The 16,665-nt window shown below is 37.9% G+C and overlaps 1 protein-coding gene across 1 annotated transcript in view; it reads left to right on the plus strand.

The window, feature by feature from the left end:
• Positions 1–16,665, plus strand: part of ITPR2 (inositol 1,4,5-trisphosphate receptor type 2) — a 497,992-nt gene that overhangs the window by 136,396 nt on the left and 344,931 nt on the right. Inside the window, exons 11-14 of the mRNA XM_025879725.2 lie at positions 546–697; positions 4,184–4,283; positions 4,801–4,961; positions 15,144–15,285. Coding sequence (XP_025735510.1) covers positions 546–697; positions 4,184–4,283; positions 4,801–4,961; positions 15,144–15,285 — 555 coding nt within the window. The remainder of the gene's footprint in view (positions 1–545; positions 698–4,183; positions 4,284–4,800; positions 4,962–15,143; positions 15,286–16,665) is intronic.

Genomic DNA, 16,665 nt, shown 5'->3' on the forward strand with positions numbered 1-16,665 from the left:
CACTTTTTGGTTTCTTGTGCATCATATTCTTCCACAGGGATTGAGACTTTGTTCAAGTAAAAATATATAATTACCAATCTTATGTGGTTGCCAGCTTAAAATGGGATGTTTCTCTCTCCCAATTATGTTCTGGGAGTTAGTCAGGAACTTTGAGACACTGCCATGTTGATTCTTGAATTTATGAAATCTAGATGATTCTACACACTATTTCTTCTCTGTTTTTTTAAATGTGGAATGATCAAAACTACTATGTAAATAGATTTAAGTTTTAAGACAAGGTAAGGGAACACAACTATTATGACTGTTAGTGCTTTGATAATTTGCCCAGATCAAGCCTTCCCTCCAGGAGTGTGTGACTTATCACTATTGATAATAATTACCTCCAGGGCTGTCAGGCCTGACCTGCTCTCTCTGGATGACGTGAAACAGACATCTCCATGATCCAATGAAGAAATAATGGACAGATTTAAACCTTATCTCCTGATTAATTGGATAATTTAATAAGAAAACTGCTAAAAGTAAATAACTTTGTACCTCCTCAATAGAGAGATGGAGATCTTCCAACTTCAAAGAAGAAACGCCAGGCCGGGGAGAAGATTATGTATACTTTAGTGTCAGTCCCACATGGAAATGACATTGCATCCCTTTTTGAACTGGATGCCACAACTCTTCAGAGAGCTGACTGCCTGGTTCCAAGGTAAAAAAAAAAAAAATATATATATATATATATATATATATATATATATATACACACACACTCACATATATATTGTTTAGCCATATATACAATAAACAATATACAATATACAATAAATAAAAAGATTTCTTTGAGTAATTGTAATGGTAGGTAAGGAATTACCATATAATGTTAATAGAATTTTTGTGATATCAAAGGAGCAAGCATAAGTAAAGAACCACTGTGTAAAAATCATGCCTCTTTTGTGAGAAGATTCACATAGTTTATTTTATTCTCATAAATAATTAAAATGTGCAGGATCAAAGAAATTCTGAAAATTCATAAGAATTATTCTTATTACTTGTAAGGCCTTTGGTTACTAACATGAAAAATGATCTAGGAGCGTTTCTATTAATACTTATATCATTTATTTCTATTATGTCAAATTCCAACTTTCTTTTATTCATTCATTTATCCATTCATCCATTTGTTCATTTATTTAGTCATTCAGCCAATAAATTTTTATTGAACTTAATAGACATGCCCTTGGCATCGGGAATGGAACTGAACAAACTTAAATTCAAATGAGGAAGTAAGGCAATAGACAAACATAAAATAGAAGGCCAGGTAATATAAATGCTTTGGAAAAAAAAATTGCAGAGAGAGTTGTATTAGGTATGACTGTTCAGAAACGGCCTCTCTGATTTAGGACATTTGAGAAAAGACCTGAATGTTTTGAGAGATCAACGCCTCTCCCCATCAGGAATGTTTCAAGCAGCAGGAACATGAAACAGAAAAATCTTAAAATTTATTAGGTGTGCTGAAGGACCAGCTAGGAAACCAACTAGACCGAAGTGAGTGATGGGTGAGAAAGTGGAACTGGTAATGAGGTAGCCAGAACTTACTGTAAGAGAATGTCTTACATTCTTTTGCTTGGATTCGATTATTTTAATTAAGCTCTTTTTGCCCCGCAACTGTCTATCTCCCAACAGTTGTGCTATGCACTATGATGCACTCTCTAGGTGTATCGAGGAGTCTTGCCCATATCAATAGATCTAGTGGGATGGTTCTAAATCGTCCTTGATAGGGCGCCTGGGTGGCTCATTCGTTAAACGTCTGCCTTTGGCTCAGGTCATGATCCCAGGGTCCTGGGATCAAGCCCCACATCAGGCTCCCTGCTCAGCAGGAAGCCTGCTTCTCCCTCTCCCACTCTCCCTGCTTGTGTTCCCTCTCTCACTGTGTCTCTCTCTGTCAAATAAATAAATAAAATCTTTAAAAAAAATAAATTGTCCTATATAGAGCGTTATTGTACTTGGCCTTGGGAAGATGGCAGTAGTTATACTGAAGGTACCTATACAAGATGCAGACACCATTGTGTAGGTTACTTCCAGGGAGGATCACTGCACTAGCACTGTCAAGAAACTTTGCTTCCCAAGGTGTTTCCTGGTTATGCTTGTTCATGGGAAATGCTGGCCAGTCTTGGCTTTATATCAGCTGTCACTCATGCTTTCCTGTTCCACTGTTATAAGCCTATAAAGAGATCCCATCTGAGGGTTTTCCCTGATCCAGGTTGCTGGCCTTCTCTTCTGAGCACTGGAATCTTGATCAATCCTTACTATAACTTTAATCATTTTAGATTTTAACTCAGCAAAAATGGCATCCCCCTTGAACTCTAACCAAGAAAGTTTACATAAGAAAATGACTTTGAATCTCACTAGAAAGTGCACAGACCCATGATAAGTGGTTGATTTAAAGGTAAATTTAGTGGCAAATGAGAGGTAAATTCGTGGTAAATTTCTGATTATTTGTTCAAAGATTGGTTTGTGCTATTTTAGATTTTTGAAATTCAGTTTCTATTGTATCTACCTTTATGAATGAGCAGAACCATGATGCTGAGTGACTCGCTCTTTCCCGGAGGCCCTTGTTTTATTTGGTTCCGTCTTATTGACCTTAATGCTTTTTACCTCATGTTATATGATTTATTTATGCCTTATATTTCCTACCTAACTCTCAGCAACTTGGAGGCACAGAACTTACCACAATGCTTTTGTTTGAACAGATATTTTTACACATATTTGTTAAAGAAATGATGATAATAAAAGATTCACTAAAATGATAATGTTTGAGTTGGTTGAAGTTCTAGCTGTCCTTTCTCAGGTATTTCCTCATAGTTCACATAGAGTTGATTCTTGTTTTCCCCAGTACATTGAATTAGCAAATACTGAGCCATTGTTCCTAGAAGAAATACGGGGTTAGGTTCCTGTGAGCCTCTTGTCACAATATTTTCATCAGTCAGTACCACATAACCTTGTGTTAGGTGTATTTTTGTTTAAAGACACCTTATTTAATATGTGTTGTTGATTCATTAACATTGAACTTACAGCCATCAGCACTATAACTCATGCCTGAATGAAGCTTATCTAACACGAGCATTTTCTCCATAAGGCACATTGCAGCCTTGTCCTTAGGATCACTGGACAGCTCTTCAGCCCTATGCTTGGGACTGTTTTAAGCAGCAAGCTCATTGGCAAAAAGCACAGAAATGTGGAGAAACATGTTACTAACTAGACCATAAAAAGGACGCTTGTTTATAGTATAAGCAGAAATGAGAAGGCAGAGCATTGCCTTGTTCATCCTCACTGGGAATGTGCCCAGTGGGGACTTAAATTTTTTGCCACTCTGTCCATGTCTGAGAAGATTGCAAAAATGCCCTGACTGTTGATTTTGGGGTTACAAATACATTTTAGTGAGTAGGTGAATTCACAAGTACAGAATCGGCAAATAATGAAGATTGGCTGTATATACTTTTACATGCAGATGATTAAGCTACAGAAGGGCCTATGATCAGATAGCAGTGTTAGCTGAGGTGGCTACTTAGTCAGTGGTTCTCACATTGGCATTGCCTGGAGAGGCTGCTAAAAGACTCACTGTTGGCCCTACCTTCAGCGTTTCTGATTCAGAGAACTGGGATGAAGCCTCAGAATTTGCATTTCTTTTTTTTTTTTTTTTAAGATTTATTTATTTACTCCAGAGAGAGAGAGAGAGAGGGAGAGAGAGAGAGAGAGAGCGAGCATCTGAGAGAGCAGGGGAGCAGGAGACGTAGAGAGAGAGAGAGACAGAAACCCAAGCAGACTCCATGCCAAAGCATGAAGCCTAACACAGGGCTGGATCTCATGACCTTGAGATCACGACCTCAGCCAAAACCAAGAGTTGGTACTTAACCGACTGTGCCACCCAGGCACCCTGAATCTCCGTTTCTAATAAGGTCCCAGGTGATGCTGATCCTGCTGGGCCAGGGACCACACTTTGAGAACTACTGGTCTAGGTAATAATACCACATGCTTTGAAATAGTCTTTGACTCAGAACTTTTTCTTAAACCAGACTGATCTATACTTGAGGCAATTACTAGTCTGAAATATTTTCATATCATGTATGAAACTGTTAAAATATGTTAATATGTAAATGTTCTAATTTTTTATAATCTATTTTTTGTATTTTGCTTTTAGGAACTCATATGTCCGGTTGAGGCATTTATGTACCAACACGTGGGTAACAAGTACTAGTATCCCCATAGACACAGCTGAGGAGAGACCTGTTATGTTGAAGGTAAATGTTCTTGCGTGGTTTAATTTTTAGCCAAATGTTGTGTGGTTAGGATCAGGGGGTGATTGACATGGTCCTTACAGTCCATCTTCACCAATATTAGAGATTGTTGCAATTAATTTCATCACGTATTCATTCTGCCAGCTGCTTAGGTAGCTGAACAAAGTGGCTTGGCTGCTGGAAGGCTGTGGTTCTGGAGGATGCAGCACACATACACAAGTCGTAGGGGCAGCACGAGGAAGGGGGGGAAGATTTCAGGAGTGCATTCTCTCTACTCTGTTGACACTGAAGCAAAGGGCGAGGGTGAGAGGATATGGTTCTAGGTGGGCTTTGGGAACGAGGCAGGAACTGGGCATAGAAAGTCTGTGTATCCCTACAGTCTTTCTTAGTGGGAGATGCATGTGGATGAGCTAGTCCTGTCTTATATTTCTTAAACAGTATTAAGATGTGTTAGGACCTGAAAAATACTGCATAGTTATTTAAAAAGACAACTGATCTGAATGGAAAAAACACATTGCAGATTGGAACTTGCCAAACAAAAGAAGATAAAGAAGCATTTGCCATTGTGTCTGTCCCGTTGTCTGAGGTCCGAGACTTAGACTTTGCCAATGATGCAAATAAAGTGCTGGCGACCACAGTTAAAAAGCTGGAAAATGGTACAATAACTCAGAATGAAAGGAGGTTAGTAACTTTTTAAATGGCTCTTAAATCATCAGGAGTCAGTTGTCAACTCTTGTGGTAAACCTCAAGTGAATGAATGACTCTAAGGGAATATTTAGAATGTCTCCATAGCAGCACACCTGCTTCCGAATGAGCGAATCATGGTGAGTGAATGAAAGTGGTGACATTAAAATCTGGTGGAATATTCACTTTTTCCATTTTAGCTTGGCTTGAAGACAGTTGTTTTTTTACTCGCCAATCTTTCCTTTTAAATGTTTCATAAAAGACTTGGGTTTAATATTTATTTAATATTTGGGTTTAAGAGTTATAAAAGTCCTAAAAGAAGTTTTATGTTTTTGTATTCTTATTTATTCAAGACACATTGTCTGCTCCTGTACCACAAAATAAATATACTAGAAAACAATCTGCAAGGTATAGCACCTTGCCCTTATAACTCCCACAGAGAGACTGGATTCTCGATTCTTCAACTCTGGTTCTAGAGATAGTTGAGAAAGAGAATGCCACTGATAGCTGTCAATTGTATCATCCCTACTTTGTATTGGTACTGTAAATATATTTTATCTACTCCTTCAAATAGTCCTGAGTTGAACATTATTCTCATTTTATGTAAATGGGGGATTTGATCATGTGTGCTTTTAAAGCCTATATGTTTTCAGTGCACCAGAACACAAGCACTCTCTATATTTTCCTACTTGATGGTCCGCTACATACCTTTACATTTGAACAAGAAAAAGCTATTTGCCAATTTCCTGGGCATTCCTACATTGGAACTCTCATCACAGCTGGGGAGACGATAATTGGTATAAACACTTTGGAAAATAGTTTGACAGTAACTTGCAAAGTTAAAGCAATCACTCCTCATATAAGCAGAAGCATGCAATGCGTGTTCTGTGACTAGCTCATTTCACATAGTGTAATGTCTTCTAGGTTCACCCATGTTGTCACATGTGACAGGATTTCCTTCTTTTCTAAAGCTGAATAATATTCCGATGTATGTGTGGGAAGGGGGGAATGAAGAGTTCTTGTTTAATAGGTATAAACTTTCATTTATACAAGGTAATGTGTTGTACGACATTGTACCTGTAATTAACAATACTGTAATGTGCCCTTAAACATTTGTTAAGAGGGTAGATCTCATAAGTGTTCTTACCACACACACGCACATGCACACACACTCCATGACTCACCAATTCTTCTCCTAGGCTGCATGTTTTTGAACATCTGTCCAAAAGAAGCCCCTACATGTATGCACCAGGACACATGTTTAAGAATGCTCAGCCTTATTATCAACAACCCCAGACTTAAAAATACATCTAGTGTTCATCACCAGTTGAATAGGTGAATACAATTTTGGTAAGTTCATGTGATGGAATACAGTATAGCAATGACAGTAAATGAACTGCATCTATGTGTAACAACATGGATAAATACAATAAACTTCAGATTGAGCAAGAATTAGACACAGATACATTCACTGTGATACTATTTGTACAGTTCAAAAGCGAGCAAAATCAAATTCTATTTCTTTGGCGTGCTTAAGCAATTGGCAGAGCTCTAAAGAAATGCAAGAAAATAATTGTCAAAAAATCAGGATGGTGTTCCCCTTAGAGGAAAAGGATTCAAGGAGGCTTCTGCTGTGTTCCATTTCCTGCTCTGGGTGGTGGCTTTATGGGGTCCCCTTAGAAGTATTCCACAAACTAAACATTTATGTTTTATGAACTTTTAGATGTATCTTACAATACAAAGGAACAAAAATCCAACTTGCTTTTTCCCTACCCCTATCTGTAGAAAAACATCACAAATAGGCAAACAAATGGGATAGCTGTTTCTCAGCTTACTTTCTATTCTTACCTCTGTTTTGCCCCTCACAAACGTGAATTTGAAAATCATTCTTGTATATTCAATTGTATCCCAAACCTTGTTGGAGAAAAAAAATGAAGGCCAGAAGCTGAAACCACAGCCCTGCTCTTCTGGACTATAGATAATTAGATATCTGAGCTGGATCACAACGTGTGATGGAATCCAGTGTGCAAATAGCACTTTTTATCTGCCTGTTATTTGTCTGTCAGTGCTTCCTTTTGATGAATCCATTTCTTTGTCTCTGTCACTCACATATGCACAGAAATTTACTCAGCCTCACTTAAAAACTCTCCCTTGCTATCAGTAAGGTGTTTCTTGAAGAAAAGGACAAGTGAAGAGCAGATATGAGCTCTCCTCCATTGCTAGTTGTAACCCTGAGCAAGTTGTTCGTCACTTTCTGCCAGAGAGAATCTTGACCCCCTCATGATTCTTAAAGGATGGTGTGCTGGACCCAGGGCTGACCAGGGATCATGCATTTTTGTTTCTCCTGTTTCTTTCCCCATGTTTTAGAGTGAGAAACATCAAAGCAAAGAGAAATATGCCTGAGAAATACGAAGTTGCAATTATTGATCTTCATTTAGTAATTTTAGGAAAGTCATCTCGCATCAAAATTCATTCAAAGCTGCCAGTCAGTACAGTGGAACTTATTGGCATACTTGAATGCATCTACGTTATTTTCTCTGTTTTAGAATTCCAATATAAAATTCTTTCTGAAAATACCTCACAACTCTGACTTTTTTCTCCTCTGGAGAATGAGGTTATTATTAGATCTTCTTTTACTCAAAACCAGAAAGAATGAGACAAGGTCAGAGGGAGGGTGTTAGAATATTGCAGATCTAGCTCAAAATGTCGGTGTTGTTTGAATTCTCTCTCCTGGCTCCCCCTCTGCTCGCCCCAGGAATGGCCTCTAGAGGCGCAAGCTCATATGCTATGCTCCAAGATCCTCGACCTCAGATATTTTTCAGTGGAATTTTCTGATCTTACTGTGCATAGTTGCACCAACAAAATAGAGCGTGTTGGGGACATATTAGGGGGTGGGAGAGGAGGTAGAATGAATGGGGGTTAACTGCTGTTCAGAGCTGGAAGAAGTGATGCATATAATCATAAACCAGAATTTCTGCACCAGGTTTTGCCTCTGAGGGTCCAGAGAAAGATGTGGGCTTCCTCAGCAGCATTTATAGTTCAGAGCTGTAATTAATCCATGTTTAGTGAACTCCTGGCATATGCCAGGCACTGGGACATGCAGCATGCACACACACTCCTAAGGAGGTAGTAAACAGCGCAGACTATGGCCGTGTTTTTACGCAGTTTACTGGTTTGAGGTTGGTTCTAATTCCTTGAGATAGAAACTCAGGATCTAGAATAGTGGTCATCTCACATGGAATCACCAGTTTGTTCGTTTGTTTTTTCAGATCAGATATCCTTGTAATTCGAAGTTAATATCTTCCTTAGCAATGTCATTTTTCCTTAAATTTTATTTGCCTGATAGTACTATTGCTACAGTAGCTATCTTTTGTTGAGTATTTGTCTAAAGCCTCTTTTTGAGTATCAGTTTATTTCAGATTTCCTGGTCATTTTGTTTTAGTAATGTCTCTTGTGAGCGGCAGAGAGCTAAGATTTTATTTTTATTTTTTTATTCTTTTTAAATTTTTTAAAAAAGGTTTTATTTATTTATTTGACAGAGAGAGAGAGGGAACACAGCAGGGGCGGTGGGAGAGGGAGAAGCAGGCTTCCCACAGAGCAGGAAGCCCGATGCGGGGCTCGATCCCAGGACCCCAGATCATGACCTGAGCCGAAGGTAGATGCTTAACAACTGAGCCATCCAGGTGCCCCATATTTTTTAATTTTTTAAAAGATTTATTTATTTATTTGAGAGAGAGAAAGAAAGAGAGTGAGTGCACAGTGTGGGGAGAGGCAGAGGGAAATGGAGAGAGAGAGAATCTCAAGCAGACTCCCCGCTGAGCACAGAGCCCAATGTGGGGCTCCATCTTATGACCCTAAGATGATGACCTGAGCCGAATTCAAGATTTGGATGCTCAATTGACCGAGCCACCCAGGAGCCCCCAGAGAGCTAGATTTTAAAAATCTAATCTGATCCCTTTCTTTCCTCCCTCTAGGTGGGCAGTTTGTTCTCTCAGTCCTCAGATTGATTTCTTGGGTCTTCAGAATGATTTGGTACTTATATAGATGTGTTCGAGGGATAAGACAAGCATAGGGTCCCCCTACTACTCCACCATTTTAACTCCTCACCTAATTTGATCCCTTTCATCTGGAGCCCCCATCTTCCAGTAATTCTCCAAAACGACCAACACAAAGGGAAAGAGGAGGGGTACCTGCTATATTCTCTAGGCCTTTTAGAAAACATGGAGTGGTTCCTTTGGCCACGTACATGCAAATCTACAAGAAAGGTGATATTGTGAACATCGAGGGAATGGGCACTGTTCAAAAAGAAATACCCACACATGTTACCATGGCAAAACTGCAAGAGTCTACAACATTACCCAGCATGCTATTGGCATTGTTGTAGACAAACAAGGGCAAAACTCTTGCCAAGAGGATTAATGCATATTAAGCACTCAAGTAGAGATAGCTTCCTGCACAGTGTGAAGGAAAATGATCAGAAAAAGCAGGAAGCAGAAGAGAAAGGTTCTTGGGTTCAACTGAAGCTCCAGGCTGTTCTGCCCAGAGAAACACACTTTGTGAGAACCAATGGAAGGGAGCCTGAGCTTCGGGAACACATTCCCTATGAATTCACGGCATGATAAGTATAAAAATAATAGAAGACCTGAGGACAATAAGTGAATAAAAAAATGAAAGTCTAATCTGATAGTCTTTAAATTATTTTGCATTTAAGAAATAATGTGTTTAGGGGAGCCTGGGTGGCTCAGTTGGTTAAGCGTCTGCCTTCGGCTCAGGTCATGATCTCAGGGTCCTGGGATTGAGCCCCACGTCTGCCTCCCTACTCAGTGGGGAGCCTGCTTCTCCCTCCCCCTTCCCCCTGCTCCTTCTCTCTCTGGCTTACTCATTCTCTCTCTCTCAAATAAATAAATAAAATCTTTCTTTTTAAAAAGAAATAATGTGTATTTATTCTAATTTTTTTCTTTAGTATAGCTTTTTTTCTTTTCCCTCTATTTTCTTCCTTTCTGTTAGATTGGTAAAGTTTATATTTTCTCTCCATTTTTCCTTTTCCTCTACTGGTTTAAAAGCTTTAGGTCACGTTGCTATTCTTTAGCAATTGCCTTTAAGTTCTTGTCATACATTTTAACTGCATAACTGCATATTTCCTATAAAATTTGAAGCTATTAGATATTTATTTCTTCTGCTCATGGGAGAAAAGCACCTTCTGCTCATGGGAGAAAATGCACTGATATTCTCTTTCTCATCTTTCTTGGAATATTTGTCTAAAACCATAGTTCTGTGTTATTTTTTTTCATTTAAAATTTTTATTTTATAATAGTTGATATCTACAAAGGAGTATATGTATCCTATAAATTATGATATATTATCTTTTTTATTAAAAATTTTTATTTCTAAAAATCATTTTTATTATGAATTGTGTTTCTTGTTTCTCTTCTGCTTGCTTTTATTTCTTGCTTCTCATTTCTTCTCTCTGGGTTCATTTTTCTTTTTGTTGAAATTTATTTAAAGTCATTCAGTCAGGGTCTATGGGTTATAAATCTTCTGAATTTTTAAATATATGAAAATACATTTATTTTACTGCCACTCTTAAGTGCTACTTTAACTACATATAGAATGTTAACTTGACAGTTATTTTCCTTTGGTATTTTAAAGTTATAATGTAATTATTTTCAGACATATTTTGTTTTCATTAAGAAGTCTTTTGCTGGTAGAATTTTTACCTTTTTGACCTTTTTTCTTTACTTTTTGTTAATTTTGTACATTTTTTCTTTGTGTTTGATGTCCTGAAGTTTTACTCCGGTGTGTTTACAAGGAAATTTTTAATGCATTTTTTAAAAATTGATGTACAGGGGCACCTGGGTGGCTCAGTCGTTAAGTGTCTGCCTTCGGCTCGGGTCATGGTCCCGGGGTCCTGGGATCGAGCCCCGCATCGGGCTCCCTGCTCAGTAGGAAGCCTTCTTCTCCCTCTCCCTCTACCCTGCTGCTTGTGCTCCCTCTCTCGCTGTCTCTCTCTGTCAAATAAATAAATAAAATCTTTAAAAAAATTGAGGTACAGTTGACATACAACATTATATTAGTTTCAGGTATATAACATAATTCTTTGATATTTGTGTATATCGTGAAATGATCACCACATTAAGTCTAGTTAACATCTGTCACTGTACAGACTTAGGGAAATTTTTTTTCTTGTGATGACAGCTTTAGAGATTTACTGTCATGGCAACTTCCAGATATATCATACAGTATTATTAACTGTTGCTGCTATGCTGTACATTATACCCTCAGGACATTTTTTTATAACTGGAAGTTTGTACCTTTTGACTTTCTTCACCCATTTCACTCACTCCTTACCCTTCACCTCTGGCAACCACCAATTGGTTCTCTGTATCTATGAGTTCATTAAAAAAAATTTTTTTTTAACATAAGGAAATTTAATTTTTTTTCCCCACCTGACCTTTAAGGTATGCTTTTACTCTGTATACTTATATCTTTCTTTAATTCTGAAAAATTTTCAGCCATTTTCTTTCAAATGCTACCTCTTTATCTTTTCCCCCTTTGCTCTCTCTCTTAGAACTCCTATTAAATGTATGTTGGATCCTCTTAATTCATCCTCCTTATCCCTTAATTTTTTATAATTTTCCTTTTTTAAATCTCTCTGTGCTCCTTTCTGGATCGATTTTTTTGATACTGTCTTACAAATCACTAATTTTTATTAGAATAGTGTGAAGAATAGTTTACCTCCATGAATTAGATTTTTATTTAAGTGATTATAATTTTATTTCTCAGGTTTCTGTTGGTTCTTTTGTGTATCCACCTGTTCATTTGTACCTGCCTTTTTAAGATATGTTTGTCTTTTTCATATATAAATACAAACTTTCTTTATCTCTTTGGTGATTGAAAAAACTTATTTAAAAGTTATTTTGAAATTGTTCTGTTACTTGTATTTTGTTGGTAATGAATTGGCCTCTTGATTTTTTTTTAAGATTTTATTTATTTATTTGACAGAGAGATAGAGAGAGAGCACAAGTGGGCAGAGAGGCAGGCAGAGGGAGAGGGAGAAGCAGGCTTTCCACTGAGCAGGGAGCCTGATGTGGGGCTCAATCCCAGGACCCTGGGATCATGACCTGGGCTGAAGGCAGACGCTTAACCAACTGAGCCATCCAGGCACCCCTCTTGATTTTTTTAAAAAGATTTATTTATTTATTTGAGAGAGAGAGAACCCTCAAGAGAGCACCAGTTGGGAGAGGGGCAGAGGGAGAGAATCTTCAAGCAGAGTCCCCACTGAGCACAGAGCCCAACATGGGGCTCTGTCCATGACCCATGAGATCATGACCTGAGCCAAAATCATGAGTCGGACACTTAACTAACTGAGTGACCCAGGCACCCTGGCCTATTGATTTTTACATATGATGGGTCTGGCTTCATGTCCATTTTCATCAAGTGCTTTGGAATTTGAATATGCAGGCTCTTAGGTGGGTGGTTTTTGCTTTTCCTTTCTCTACATTTGCTTATCTCCTCTATCAGTTTCATGGTTGCCTCCACTTGGCACGTCTAAGCTAGTTCAAAGCCAGATCTGAAATTGAGGACTAAGAGTCCATGTCTTATGGTAATTTGAGGCTCAGCTGTTGAGATCACAGGTGGCGGGGTCCAGTCCTATCGTGAGTTTCCTCTCTTCCTCCTACCACCGCATAGCCAGAGCTGAAAAGAGGCCACCAAAGTTTTAAAGTTCTTTTAAGAGGTGGAAGAATCCCTGCTTTAATATCTGCTTTCGTATCTTCAGCTTAGTTCCCTACCATGTGCTTTCAGTACCAGTTATCTCACAAGGATTGAACAGTATCCTTGCTTATCGCCATGTTTTTCTCATTTTGTTCCTAATCCACTAAGCGTCTTATTTTCTTAGGTATATCTTTTAAAAAATATATTTTATTTGTCATTGCTGCATATGACAAAGTCTCACAAAAAAGTTTTAGTACAAGCAAATTAATAAGATTGAGTGAATTAGTAGGACCAAACCACTTCTGAGTATAGAAGTGGAGTTTTATCTAAACTGAAAAAACCCAGTTGCTTTGCCACAGATGGGGTGCATGAGGTGAAAAGGGGGGAGAAAGGGTTTCAACAGTTTCAGAGGTTAAGAGACAAGACTGGTTTTCTTGCCTTCCATTGCCCAATCAGAGGAGCCAGGTGGTGTAAGCAGGGCTAATGTATAGTGATCCTCCATTAAGACTGTTAATTGTCTTGATCATCATTCCAGTAACTGTCCCCCATTTCAGGGCATTTGGAAGACTTTGAAGCAGAGTGATTTGTAGTTGTCCCACAGTTGTGCTTTCTTAGATGTCTAATCATCAGAACACACTTAACTTGAAACAGGAGAAAAAGAATATTAATAATTTTAAAAGAAAATACATATATTTATGCTCAAACTGGACTTGGAGACTGAACAGATAGCAACTGAAGTTCAACTTCATTTCAATTGGTTGAAGAAACCTGAGCTCAAAATAATTTTTATTTTTAGGAATACCAGAATGACTTGGAAGATATTAAGTCACAATTTCAAAAGAAATTCACACCACATTTCAATGCACATGAATCATAGTTGACATTTCTGTGATTGCCCCGAAAGTTTATGTGAGTGAATCCTACACAGGCACATTTTCAAAAAGAAACAGATTGGGTTAAAATTTAAAATAGGTACCCCAATAAAACATAGAATCTCTGGAATGTTGGAGTGGAATTTATGATTCCTGGAAATAGGCTGAAATTTGGCTGTAGGTGGCTAAATTCTGGATTAGGGTTTGTCCACTTGGTTCCAAGAAAGTTACATTCTCTTTTAGGAGGTAAATCTGGAGACAGATCAAAATGTTCCCTAACTGAATACATTCTACACTTTTCTGGATATGTTGAATCTCTTACAGTGTAATTTTCTTATTGATGTGATCATGATTGATTATGCTAATAATAGTGAATGATTGTGCTAAACTGTATGGATACATATATGTATATATATTTGCTGGACAAAAGTTTTCAAAAATTAAAACAAATTTAAAAATTCATATAGAACATGATAAAGAGCAGACAGGAAGGAGGAAGATAGCTAAGGGAGGAAGGGTTTTCAAGATACTTTAGGTTCTAAATGCCACTGAAGTTCAAGTAATAGTTAATAACTAAAATGTAGAGTTAAAGGTGAACGTTAGTATATGGTTTTTGAATGCTATGATTTTTATAGATCAGGTAATAGTTTAAGAACAGTTTATTTTTTTATTATTTAAAACAATTTTTTAAGATTTTATTTATTGGGGCGCCTGGGTGACTCATTCGGTTAAGCGTCTGTCTTCCCCTCGGGTCATGATCCCAGGGTCCTTGGATCCAGTCCCATGTCGGGCTCCTTGCTCAGTGGGGAGCCTGCTTCTCCCCTGCCTGCCGTTCTCCCTGCTTATGCTTGCTCTCTCCCTCTCTCTCTGTGTCAAACAAATAAATAAAAATTTTTCTTTAAGATTTTTATTTATTTGACAGAGAGCGAGAACAAGCAGGAAGAGCAGCAGGCAGAGGGAGAAACAGGCTTCCCGCTGAGCAAGGAGCCCGATGAGGGACTCGATCCCAGGATTCTGGGATCAAGATCTGAGCCGAAGGCAGATGCTTAACCTTAACCGACTGAGCCACACAGGTGTCCCTAGCTTAAGAATAGTTTAGAGCAGCTGATTGCTTGCACCAAACTTGCTCACAGATAATTTAGGTTTCTCCTATTCTGTTCATTGGAGATGTAGAAGTGTGGTAAGGATTAGGAAATGTAGTTTGAGCCAATAATAGAAAAATAATTTGAATTTAGAAATTTAGAAATTGTGCTTTTCTCCCTTAAGCAGAAATACTCTTCTTTGCTGCTCATAGAAAAGGATCTGGTGGTGTTAGCCTATCAACTCATCTCCTCCTGGGGCTCATGTGGCTTTATTTCATAATTGTCTTTGCAAATACTTGATTAGAAACTCGAGGCAGGAATGGGGGCTGGAGGAGCTGGAAAAGGCATGTTCTTTGTAAGGATTTAGGTAAATGTTAACTGAATTAGATATTTTTTTGATGAAAGAATTTCTATTACAAGATATTCTCTGTGTTCCGATGTTTCAGTCCTTAGTGTTTATAAAAAAAAATTTTCTAAAATTAGAGTAAAATTTACTCTTCGTTTTATGACAGGTTTGTGACCAAATTATTGGAAGACCTCATCTTCTTTGTGGCTGATGTACTTAATAATGGACAAGAAGTTCTGGATGTGGTTATCACTAAGCCAAACCGAGAACGTCAAAAATTAATGAGGGAACAAAACATACTGGCACAGGTGAATGTTTTCATATAATACATTTGCATATTTAATTTTTTTGAATTATAGCATCAGGAAAGTCCTTGTGTTAGTTAACTATTGCTGTGTAACAAATTACCCCAAGACTTTTGTGGCTGAAAACAGCAAATACTTTTCTCACAGTTTCTGTGGATTAGGAATCTGGGAGTGGCCCAGGTGGGTGGTTCTTGCTCCGAGTGTTTCACAAGGTTGCAGTCAAGGTGCTGGCTGGGGCTGCAGTCATCTCAGGCTTGAATGGGAGATGATTCACTTCCCAATTCACTCCCCCCGGGCCTCTAGTAGGACTGCCTCAAGACTCAGAAGCTTCTCTCCTTAGAAATGAAGGGTCCAAGAGAGAACAAGGGAGGGCACCTAGATGAAAGCCACAGTCTCTTTTATAACTTAATCTGAGAAGTAACACCTCGTTCTCCTGTGTTCTATTAGAAGGGAGTCAGTAGATCCAGCCTACACTCAAGGAGACAGGATTGCATAAGGGTGTGAATTCTAGGAGGCCAGGATCGCTGGGGCCATCTTAGAGACAGCCTCCCGCAGATCTCTCACAAAACCTACAGGGTCAGACTATCTCCAGAAAATGTGCTGGAATAATTTTCTAGGTAGAATTTCCGGGATAACTTGGGAAGTGCCATCTCCATCTACTTCCTACTTCTGTCCCTCTCTTCCCTAGGAAAGTAGGGCAGTCTATTCATCAGCTCACAGGTACTCTGTATAATATTCTAGTTTTTTTCCTGGAAGTTTAGAGCTTCACCTATACTATGTCTTTCTGAAATTGTTCATAACACACCAGTAAATTAATTCACTTCCTGATAATATGCACATACGGGCATGCCTACCTTTATATGTTTTTTTTATTCAGTTAATTGCTGTACAAAGTAATGGGCTTCTGCATTAATTAAGTGTGAACTCAAGGAAGATACTTAAAAAATAAAAAATCATGTTATTAATATACGTGTTCTTGTGGAGTTGGGAAAGGAGAACAGTAGACATATTACCAATTAATATTCTATAGCTGATTGTCTGAAAATATAAAATCAACATTTCTGTCAAAGAAAATAAAGGTTGCAAATCTAATGAGACAAAGGCTTTTCTGACATTAGCATTCTTTTGTATAAAACATTTGATTTCAAGGACTTTTAGGACCTTGAATGATTTATTAATATTATTTCAACCAACATATGTCTAATCTTTCAGTATTTTAAATATAAAAGTATAAAATATAAAATTCAAGGTTTAGTGAATATAAAATTATTGAAGTAACGTTAATTTGTCTTGTATTTCAGGAACTACAAAAGATGATTCCTTTCTATTTTGCTTTCTTGTATTAATACCCATGCCCTTGTGTAGGTGCTTTTTCATAAACAA

This window comes from Callorhinus ursinus, unplaced genomic scaffold (assembly GCF_003265705.2).
Source record: "Callorhinus ursinus isolate GAN/ISIS: 27379988/994484 unplaced genomic scaffold, GSC_fseal_2.0 scaffold27, whole genome shotgun sequence".
Taxonomy (NCBI): Eukaryota; Metazoa; Chordata; class Mammalia; order Carnivora; family Otariidae; genus Callorhinus; species Callorhinus ursinus.